Source organism: Ascaphus truei, chromosome 3 (assembly GCF_040206685.1).
Source record: "Ascaphus truei isolate aAscTru1 chromosome 3, aAscTru1.hap1, whole genome shotgun sequence".
In the NCBI taxonomy this organism is placed as follows: domain Eukaryota; kingdom Metazoa; phylum Chordata; class Amphibia; order Anura; family Ascaphidae; genus Ascaphus; species Ascaphus truei.
In genome coordinates, this window is record NC_134485.1 from 381,311,075 (window position 1) to 381,322,876 (window position 11,802).

The window sequence follows — 11,802 nt, forward strand, 5'->3', positions numbered from 1 at the left end:
TTGATTGGTATAATTATATATCATGATGAATTTCACATTTTTACTGCCCTTACTGTAAAGAACCCTTTCCTTTGTTGCTGGTGAAATCTCCTTTCCTCCAACCTTAAGGGGTGACCCAGTGTCCTTTATACTGCCCTTAGGATGAATAGTTCTTTTGAAAGCTCCTTGTACTGTTCCCGAATATATATTTGTATATAGTTATATCATTCCCTCTTAGACGCCTCTTTTCCAATGTAAACAAATCTAAATGTAGCTACTCTCTCATAAATCAGATTATCCATCCCCTTTATTAAATTTAGTGTCTCTTCTCTACACTCTCTAGTTCCATAATGTATTTTCAATGTAACAAAAAACTTATGATCGCTCATAAGACAAACTGGTGCTACTAGAATTGTCCTTAGCAAAACTATCCAGATAAGAAGAGAGTTAGCAACAAAAATGCATAAACGTCAATAAAAACCTCTTGGTGCCAGTGTCCCACTCAGATGTCTCAAGAGCTTAAAGAATAAGGAGTCTCTATATCCCACTGCCCATGTATATGGTGCTCAGCAACGGGGAGGATACATCGTGGTAGGGAGGAATAACAACCGTAAAACCGCAGTATCCCTGAACCAGGGACCCCCGCTAAGTCACTGCAGCCCTCCGCCACAACCTCTTACCCGGTGTCACCCACGATGTGGCAGTCCTCACCGCAGAGGCAGTCCTCACCGCAGAGGCTGGGGAACGTAGATCCAGGGGAGAACTCCCTCACTCACTCACTCACTCACTCACTATCTTGACTCGCCGGCGTCTCCGATCAATGATGACGTCAGGGGTCACCGGATCCGGAAGAGGAAACAGCGTGCTCCAGCCCAAGGTAAGGATAATGCAGAGAAGGTTGTAAGGAGGCGGTCACTGCTGCCGCCAGGGAAATGATGTTGCTCACGCTTAGAAATAAATAATAGGTTTATTCGTGCATGTATAGCAAAAAACAGCCGGAGAGAAAAACTCTGACACGTTTCGTCAGACAAAGTCACACACGTGACGAAACGCGTCAGAGTTTTTCTCTGCGGCTGTTTTTTGCTATACATGCACGAATAAACCTATTATTTATTTCTAAGCGTGAGCAACATCATTTCCCTGGCGGCAGCAGTGACCGCCTCCTTACAACCTTCTATGTATTTTCAATGGACTGGTGCCCACAATTGTACTCCATATTAAAGGTGTGGTCTTACTCACGCTTTATAAAAGGGACATAATACAGGCATACCCCAGTTTAAGGACACTCACGAGTAAGGACATATCGCCCAATAAGCAAATGGCATCTCACGCATGCGCCTGTCAGCACGTTCTGAATAGCAATACCGGCTCCCTACCTGTACCGAAGCTGTGCGCAAGCAGGGAGACTATAGAGCCTGTTACAAATGCGTTATTTACATCAGTTATGCACGTATATGACGATTGCAGTACAGTACATGCATCGATAAGTGGAAAAAAAAGGTAGTGCTTCACCAAGTACATTTTCGATTTACATACATGCTCTGGTCTCATTGCGTACGTCAATACGGGGTATGCCTGTATGTTTACATCCCTCCCATCCATTGCAAGATAAAATCTTGTTTGCCTTGGCAGCTACTGCATGACTTTGGGCACTACAGCTAAGCCTACTGTCTACAAGCACTCCTCAATGCTTCTCCACCAAGGACTCCCCTAATTTATTCCCATGTAATTTGTAAAATCGCCTAATATTCTTGCATCCCAAATGCATAACCTTACATTTATCTGTATTAAACCTCATCTGCCATTTACCTGCCCACGTTTCCAGTCTCTCCAAGTCCTTCTGGAGAGAAATTACATCCTGCTCTGATTCTACTATCTTACACAATTTGGTGTCATCAGCAAAGATAGAGACTTTGCTCTTGATACCAACCTCAAGGTCATTAATAAACAAGTTAAAAGGCAGGGGTCCCAGTACTGACCCATGAGGTACTCAACTCACAAATTTAGCCCAACCTGAAAATGTCCCATTTATGACAACTCTGTTGTCTATCCTAGAAACCAGTTTTTAATCCAGGTGCAAATATGTTGCAGAAACAGACACATTGCGATGAAGCAATACAGAGTTTGTATATTTGTATAATGGGTGTACTGTACTTTTATATTAGCTATAAGAATGTAGCCGCTGAACACAGGAATCATATGATTAAAACCATTTACAGTACCGTCCCTGACAATATAAGATGCCCTAACCCATATACTTCCAAACACCAAGGCAACTCCACAAACTTAAGATGGGTGTTTCTTTTTCAAAATAAACACAGCTTTTCAAAGTAGTTCTTAAAATACAGAAATCCATATTAATAACAGAAAAGTATTTGTATGAGATTGCATTAATGTCTAGCATATATGGTGCCTCTAATTAAATGTAGCCTGTACAGTTTTTTTTTTAATAATGAACAAGAACAAACCTTGCCACCGATGATGAGCCCCGCTGAGAACTCGTGGTTCCGCCCAACTTTCCGCAGAACCTCAAAGGTTTGATAAGCTAGCTCTCGGGTAGGTGAAATGATCAGAACCCCCAACCCGTCGTCCGCTGTCCACTGCTGCCGATACAAGCATTCCAAAGCCTGCAGATTTAGAACAAAAAGCATTGTCTGAATCCTACAAACGCACCGTCATATGGAAAAGATCTCCTACTGCAGGAGTGGCTAATCGGTGGCTCTGTCATTGACAGCCACCTGTGATGGAGCAGGGATAGCCTTAAAACCTGATCTCTTGGCTTGTTCTACTGCATCATTTAAGAAGGTAGTAATGACTCGTATAAATTACTCTTACAGAGGCCCAATTCTTGGACTGCTTATTTGGTTTGAAGAATAAAAACACAATCTTGGTAACGAGTATTTAAAAAAAAAAAAATCTAATTACATATGTTATTGCTTTCTGTTTAACATTCAAGTTAGTTGTATTGTACTTCATGTTATTTTAAACACTATACTGCTCACTTACATATTGAAATGTACAAGATTCACACTCCCTGCGTTTAAGTGTCACATCCGACTCCTGAGCTCTATAATTGGCGCCTGACACCTGAGAACGAAGTGCTTACTTCTACAGTTTTCCTGAGATACTTTTACAGCATTTCACGTAGCTAACAAAGTGAAGGGATAATTGCCAACCCAGGCCCAGCTAAATGTAACCTTTTTATGGTTAAAGTACATTGTAGGATATAACTCCTTTGCTTGGAGGCCATTTGTGCATAGGGAAACATTTAAATCTAGGGCTCCAATACTATCAGAAAAACTGCAACAACTATTTTACAGGAACGCAACTCAACTGAAGTAAAATAAGAGAAAAGAATAACTGATTGCACTTCATGTTTCAGAACCGTGGCTTAAAACGTATTCATTAAACACTGCGGAAGCTATTCGGAGCATATTTTAGATCTGTTTACACAATACTCAACACATAAAAAAGCATTATGGGAGAAAGCCATCCTAAAATAAACTATTCTTCAAATACAAAATGGAACTGTCGGACTGTCAACAAAAAGTAGGGGGGTTGCAAACGTAAATGTAGTGGTACCCTGCACGTTCTGGTACTGCAGACTTTGACCACTGGTTTCCAGGAAACATTTCAGTTACACCTGAGATGCATTCTGCATCCCACTTTTGGGGCTGAACTCCTACAGCACTTTTCTAATGTTCTGAACGAAAGCCTCGTGTAGAATCAATGTCTTCCCTCTGCACACATCGGATCTCTAGGAGAGAAATTCATTACTTACTGGAATAACGAAAGCCAGCGTTTTACCGGACCCAGTCTTAGCAGCTCCCAGAACATCCTTTCCTTGTAAGGCCAACCCCATCGTCTGCTTCTGTATCTCTGTAGGTAAACGGTACTGCGCTTCCACCAAACCTGAGAGGCGGCACCGGAATGAGACATGTTAAAGCAGCAATCCTATTCCAGAATCCTATGAGAAGTACTGATGTGATCAGTGCAGACTGCTGTTTTAGCATCCACGTTTGGTGCAACTATTTTTTCATTCAGTAATGAAAATTTATCAAAGGAAAACAAATGGGGAGTTATAAAATACATGGGTTTCTTTTAAAATAAGATTTTCTTTTAAAAAGTTGTACCCACCTCTCAGGGTTTTTCTAGACAAAGGGAAATCTGAGAATTTAATGATTTCATCGATCTTTATCTGAAATACAAAAGTATCGAAGTTAAAACACAATAAATGCAGTATACGTGGCAGTACAATTGTCACCAATATTAAATGCTCCTGAATTACTTGATTAACTTCTAAAACCAGTGTTACATTTAAAACCTGTACATGCAACCCTCTAATTGCCATTTATGCTACATCACAAATTATTTGCCTGAAAATAATGTGTCCACTGAATTCTCATATTAAACTGATACACTGCCCTATGATGTTGATTCAAAGGCAAAACGAAATAAAAAGAACTGTATATCAGTTGATTACCACAGAACCAAAAATTCCTTCCAGGCACTAATACTTCTATGGAGCCATTTCCAAAACAAACCCTGTGTCTTCCTCTTTACCGTCATATTCAGTCTGAAAGGGGGTAATTCAATGAGAACTCTGCCTGAAGCTATCAAAGCACAGGGCAAACTCCCACTGACAAGCTGTGTGTTCAATTGAAAGTTTAATTAGTTATAACACAGCCCTACAAATATCATCAGCAAGGAAAATGAAAGCAACAACATACTGGCTGCAAGAGTGGCACCACTACCTATACTTCATTCACATTGTCCAATACGTTGCTGTCAAGAGAAATATGGGGATCTCCTGGCTCTGTAAGTAACCATGGGTCCCTCATACTAGGGAGCCAGCCCCATAATAACACAGGAAGCGGTGTGTGCAGGACCCCACCTCAGAGTAGCGCTGCACCAGGCGGCTGATGATGTCCCGCTCTGTCTGCCACTCGGGTTTCTTGTTCTGCTTCCTGCGGCTCTTGCACTTCTGCGTCTTCTTGGTGTACTTCTTCTTCCACCGCTCGAAGTTCTTCACCGGGTCGTTTCTGTTGTTAAACAGCGGCTGCTTCTTGCCCTCTGTCTGGCTGGGTTCCCCCATCCTGAAGCTGCTGCTCCTCTCACTTCACACTGCCTGCCCGGGGAGAGTAGACCCACGCTGACTGCACATGTGACGGTGCCCGTCGCGCCGTCGTGATGTCATTCAAAACAGTCAAACTTTATTGGAAGTGAACACTTCCAGACAAACCTCGGAGAAAAGAAAATAGTATATACAAGATATATACCGGTCTATAAATATGTATAGCAGCAAGGCAAGATGCCACACACACACTGGGGAGAGTGCCTGTGCAGGCAGATGTAGTGCAAGGTAGAAAGGGGTAACAACCACAATACTGGCCCGGTGCAGTGTTTTAAATAATAAAGATTGTATTTAGTCCCACAAGCATTTAGCTAGGGTGACCAGATTTGTCCCGGCAAAAACTGGAACAAATGTCACGCATGCACAGTTGGCACTCGCCGATCGCATGCGCAAAAAGCACTTGCCGACCGCGCATGTTCAATCATCACTTGCCGGCTGCCCATGCGCGAACGGCGTTTGCCGGTCACTCATGCACATGCACGATCGGAGCTTGCCAGTCACGCATGCTCAAGAGCGTCAAGCACACTTTAATCGGCGCTCGCCAGTGGGACAGAAAACTGGGACGTCTGGTCACCCTACATATAGCCCGACATCAGGGGTGAGGAAGGTCCACCTGGAGACCGAAATGTCCAGCTAAATGCTTGATGGACTTAATAAAATATTGTTTTTTATTATACCACTGTGCCGTGATATATATGTGGCACAGGTCGCCTTTAGTCCCCCTCACCTCCGCTCATCTCCGCTACATTTGGAAGCGCTGCGGGTGCTAGCGGGGCCGTGCACGCGCTTCCGGTGAGGCTGGGGAGAGTATGGGGACCGCCGGAGTGGGGACCGCCGGAGTGGCGAGCGCCTCGCCAGAGCTCAGACAGAAAGGCTCTCTGCGGGGACTACATGACCCATGAGCTTCTAGGGCAGTAGTCATGTGACACCTAGCAGCCAATCGCGCGGCCGGATTCCCCTGCTTGCAGATAGATACATTAGGCGCGCTGGGACCACGCTAGTCAGTCGGGAGAGGGACCTCTGAGGAGCAGGTAGTGTCCAGGGAGCAGTGCTCCCCTGGACTAGGCCAGAGCTTCCCCCTTAGGCCCCAGATAGGCCCCGACTCACTGTAGCTTGTGGCTGCTATAGGGAAAGCCCATAGTCAGGGACCTTTCCCCAGTAGCTACCTATAGTCAGGCACAGCACCGGTGAGACGCCACGCGATGACTGCGGTCTGGGACCAGACCAGCTACGCGGTACAGACAGTAAGGTGATATTATCCACGCCGCAATTCACCCAACGCGGAGGCGGACACCATCGCGGTAGACAACGTTGGATCAGACGGATCCTCTTTGTTATTCTGCATCACCCGGGTGCTGGGGCCCCGGGCAGGTACCTAACAAAGTGCACTAACACTCCACAGGATAGTGCTATCTCCAACACTTTGGGTGGGCCTTGACATTGGGAAAGGGACATCAAGGGATTGGTGCCTGGCACCCAATGCACTCTGGGGACACTCACTGTTATCAGTTGGGTCTAGTTTACTGTGGTACAAGGTACCAATATTATTTGTGTCCAGTAAAAGGTTGTTAGTGTAGCCATGCTGTAAAATGGTCTGCAGTTGTCTCCCCTGCTGGCAGAAAACCTGGTAAGTTACAGGGATGCCAGCAGTAATCATGGAGGTTTGCACTCACACCCTGGTGAGGTGCCCTATGTATGAATGGGAGTGGCTACATGCTCTGAGTCCACAGTTAGTGACATCAGAGATGTGCCTGTTTCCTTAGGTATATAAGGCACAGCCCTGCCCAAAGTTAGTATTGTGTTGGGGGAGAGCAGTGGAGAGAGTTAAAGGAATAAGTCTGTGTTGAGACTTGGGAAATGAAGGGCCCACTAGTGCAGTAACTTTCTACATCAAGCCTGACAAGGCCACACTGTGTCCAGGGACCTGGCACAGGGGTGATCTCCCTGCGGGGAGAGGGGATCCCACTCCATTGGGAGGGCGTACCTTTTCAAGGGACAGTACGGCGAGATGTGCGGCTGAGCTGATCGCTGCAAGGGGGCAGTTTGCTACATCAACAATAAAGATGCCCTGTTCAAAAACAACCCCACTGTGTGAGTGTGAAGTTACTCTCCAGTGGCAGTCACCACCAAGAAGGAGTTCCTCATCAGGACCCTATCTCTGCGGACGCATAGATCCTGATGAGGTGGAGGCGCTGCAGGTGATATAGGTAGGACTCGCACACACTACCTCAGCTGCCTGTCTGGATTGACAATCCCTGAGTACCATCATGCGGGAGACACAGGAGTCCTGTTGCCTACAGGTGCACCACCAGACACGACCATGTAATGGGGGCTGGTTAGACCACATGGGTCAATATGAGATTGGGTGGGTCAGATTGGAGGGAATACCCATTACATTAGTATATATTTGTGTGCGTGTGTCATTATTACTGTTCCTGTAAGGGCTCATCCCCCCACGTCGGGATCCCTTGCAGATGGAGGCGCTGTCATCGTAAGAATCAGGTACATCCCAGGCTCCCAGTGGCGGAGGTTCAGCCCTTCTTTGAGCCACAGGTAATGCACCACACACATCGTAGTCGCCATATCTTCCATAGGGTGGGGGAAAGTGTGCTACACACACATATATATATATATATATATATATATATATATATATATATATATATATATATATATATATATACTCGTACAATTCTAAAATTAACATTTTAACCAACTGCATCACACTGCTGTAAGTGTTTCTTACTGATCTACTTAGCTAATACTAATAGCTAGTACTAATTTATGTATGAAGTTACACCGCTGTCTTCTCTCTTTCTTTTTTATATTTCACCGCATTTATCCGGTCCACGTGCCAGAGGACGTCTATCTTTTGTGTTTTCCATATGAATTAATAAGGATCTACCTTCTAAATCTTTGAGTTCTTTTGTCTGATAAAGAGGGTAGATACTTAATCATAAACTATTCCATAAGGGATACTACCTGTTTATTTATTTATAAAATGTTTTACTAGGAAGTAATACATTGAGAGTTACCTCTCGTTTTTCAAGTGGGTCCTGGGCATAGAGTAAGGTGACAGACAATACATGGTTACAAATACAATTAGATAAGTGAACAGGGTATACAGTTAGGTCCGGAAATAATTGGACACTGATACCAAAATAAATTCAAGTTACAGTTAAATAATGAATATGGGCTTAAAGTGCAGTCTATCAGCTTTAATTTGAGGGTATTCACATCCAAATTGAAGGAAGGGTTTAGGAATTACAGTACTTCTCTTTAATATGTAGCCCTTCTTTTTCAAGGGACCAAAAGTAATTGGACAATTGACTCAAAAGCTGTTTCATGGACAAAGGCCTGACAGGCTGAAACGCGTCAGAGGATCCGTTTGCACGCTGTGCTAATAAAAGTATTTTCTACAAGTCACTTCACCAGCCTTCTTCCAGTCCTTTCTGTACGGTTGTGCGGCGCCTAGACCCCCCTTCGGGAGGATTTCCATTGTTTCATGGACAGGTGTGGGCTATTGCTTTGTTATTTCATCATAAATTAAGCAGATAAAAGTTCTGGAGTTGATTCCAGGTGTGGCATTCACATTTGGAAGCTGTTGCTGTGAACCCACAACATGCGGTCAAAGGATCTTTCATTGCAAGTGAAACAGGGCATCCTTAGGCTGCAAAAAAATGAAAATCCATCAGAGAGATAGCAGGAACATTAGGAGTGGCCAAATCAACAGTTTGGTACATTCAGAGAAAAAAAGAGCGCACTGGTGGGCTCTGCAACACAAAAAGGCCTGGACGTCCACGGAAGACAACAGTGGTGGATGATCGTAGGATCCTTTCCATGGTAAAGAAAAACCCCTTCACAACATCTAGCCAAGTGAAGAACACTGTCCAGCAGGTAGGCATATCATTATCCAAGTCTACCATAAAGAGAAGACTTCATGAGAGCAAATACAGAGGGTTCACCACATAGTGCAAACCATTCATAAGCCTCAAGAATAGAAAGGCCAGATTAGACTTTGCCAAACAATATATAAAAAAGCCAGCCCAGTTCGGGAACAGCATTCTTTGAACAGATGAAACTAAGATCAACCTGTACCAGAATGATGGCAAGAAAAAAGTATGGAGAAGGCTTGGAACGGCTCATGATCCAAAGCATATCACATAATCTGTAAAAGACGGTGGAGGCAGTGTGATGGCATTGGCATGCAAGACTTACAATGGCACTGGGTCACCAGTGTTTATTGATGATGTGACAGAAGACAGAAGCAGCCGGATGAATTCTGAAGTGTATAGGGATATATTGTCTGCTCAGATTCAGCCAAATTCAGCAAAGTTAATTGGACGGCGCTTCACTTTACAGATGGGCAATGACCCAAAACATACGGCGAAAGTAAACCAGGAGTTTTTTAAGGCAAAGAAGTGGAATATTTTACAATGGCCATGTCAATCACCTGATCTCAACCCGATCAAGCATTCACTTCTCTTGCTGAAGACACAACTTAAGGCAGAAAGACCAACGAACAAACAACAACTGAAGACAGCTGCAGTAAAGGCCAGGCAAAGCATCACAAAGGAGGAAACCCAGCGTTTGGTGATGTCCATGCGTTCCAGACTTCAAGCAGTCATTGCCTGCAAAAGATTCTCGACAAAGTATTCAAAATTAACATTTTATTTATGATTGTGTTAATTTGTCCAATTACATTTGAGCCCCTGAAATAAGGGGTGTATGAAAATGGATGCAATTCCTAAACGTTTCATACGATATTTTTGTTTAACCCCTTGAATAAAAGCTGAAAGTCTGCACTTCTATTACATCTCTGTTGTTTCATTTCAAATCCATTGTGGTGACGTACAGAGCCAAAATTAGGAAAATTGTGTCAGTCTCCAATAATTTCCAGACCTAACTGTACATTATATACGACATAGCATGCACAGTTAGAGATAATATATATTATAGGCATATGTAACAGTTACAGACCAGATTAAAACGGGAGACAGCTTTAGTTTTGAAAGAACTTATGCTGGTGGTGGCTGTGAGAGTCTTCAGTAGATTGTTCCAGTTTTGCGGTGCGTGGTAAGAGAAGGAGGAGTAGTCGGATACTTTGCTGAACCATGAACAGTCTTTTGGAGTCTGATCTCAGATGATAAGTGCTGCATGTGGTAGTGGTGAGGAGCTTGTTCAGATAGACGGGTAGCTTGCCCAGAAAGTATTTGAAGGCAAGACAGGAAAGATTAACTTTGCGCCTAGACTCAAGTGATGACCACTCTAGTTCTTTGAGCATTTCGCAGTGATGTGTAGTTGCATTGGAGGACAAAATGTCATATTGAATTGTAGAGGGTATCAAGTTTGCTAATGTGGGTTTGGGGTGCTGAGCCGTAAACTATGTCCCCATAGATGATAATAGGCATTAGCATCTGCTGTGCGATACGCTTTCTGACCAGCAAACGTACGGAGGATTTATTACTGTAAAGTACACCTAGTTTGGCATAGGTTTTGGATGTCAGGGTATCAATGTGCATCACGAATGTTAAATGGGAGTCAAACCATATGCCTAAGTATTTAAAACTATAAACAGGAGTTATGGTGGTGTTAGTGTTGGTTCTGATCTGGAGCTCAGTCATTGGAAGCTTTAAAAATGTAGCCTTTGTCCCAAATACCATTGTTAGAGTCTTGTCAGTGTTTAAAAACAGTTTGTTTTGGGAAATCCAATTTTCAAGTCTCAAAGTCAGATTAAACGATGTGTTCAAGGTCGGAGAGGCTAGGGCTTTGTGCATATAAGATTGTGTCATCTGCATACATGTGTATTGAAGCTCCCTTCCTAACAAGCTGTAGGAAGATCATTGATGAACAATGAGAAGAGCAGGGGCCCCAGAAAAGAGCCTTGTGAGACACCACAGGTAATAACCAAGGGGTTGGAGTTGGAGCCTGAGATAGACACATGTTGGGATCTACCAGATAGGTAGGAATGAAACCAGTTTAAAGCATACTTCCCTATTCCAGAGCTCTGGAGTTTGTTAAGCAGGATAACATGATCAACAGTATGAAAAGCCTTTGCAAAATCTAGGAATATTGCACCAGTGCATTGTCCCCGTTCCATTCCACACTGTATCTCATTGCAAACTTTTAGGTGAATAGTTACTGTGGAGTGTTTGGGAGGAAAGCCAGATTGGAATTGTCTAGGGAAATTTGTCTTGGTATAGTAATTGCTTAATTGGGAGAGAACACATTTTTCCATGACTTTGGATAGTATTGGGAGAAGAGAGATTGGTCTATAGTTTGAGACAGTGTTTTTGTCCCCACTTTTGAAGATTAGGACAACTCTGGCATCTTTCCAGGTCTTAGGGATATGGCCTGCAGCCAGAATAGAGTTGATTATGGAAGCAATTGGTTTGGCAATGGCTGGGGCACTAAATCTTAGGAACTTGGATTGCAGTAAGTCAGGTCTACATTGGCTGCTTAGTTTTAGTTTGAGGAGCGCTTATGTAATCTCCTCTTTGCATACTGGGACAAATTGAAAATTGTGAGCAGTGTTGGGAGAGGGTGGGGCTATAGGAGTACTCTCAGAATGAGGTTCATGTTTGTGGTTTGGGTTGTGTTTTGCTAATATATTAGTAGCACACCCCACAAAGTAATCATTGAATGCATTTGCAATGTCAGTGGGATTTGTCAGAGTAATAGCCTCCTTA

At 43.6% G+C, this 11,802-nt stretch overlaps 1 protein-coding gene across 1 annotated transcript in view; it reads right to left on the reverse strand.

The window, feature by feature from the left end:
• The window catches only part of DDX10 (DEAD-box helicase 10), a 254,437-nt gene extending 249,282 nt beyond the window's left edge, over positions 1–5,155 (reverse strand). Inside the window, exons 1-4 of the mRNA XM_075592333.1 lie at positions 4,874–5,155; positions 4,117–4,177; positions 3,761–3,891; positions 2,448–2,606 (exon numbers count right to left, since the gene is read on the reverse strand). Of these exons, the coding sequence (XP_075448448.1) occupies positions 2,448–2,606; positions 3,761–3,891; positions 4,117–4,177; positions 4,874–5,074 (552 nt within the window). The 5' untranslated portion in view covers positions 5,075–5,155. The remainder of the gene's footprint in view (positions 1–2,447; positions 2,607–3,760; positions 3,892–4,116; positions 4,178–4,873) is intronic.
• Positions 5,156–11,802: the final 6,647 nt, after the last annotated feature.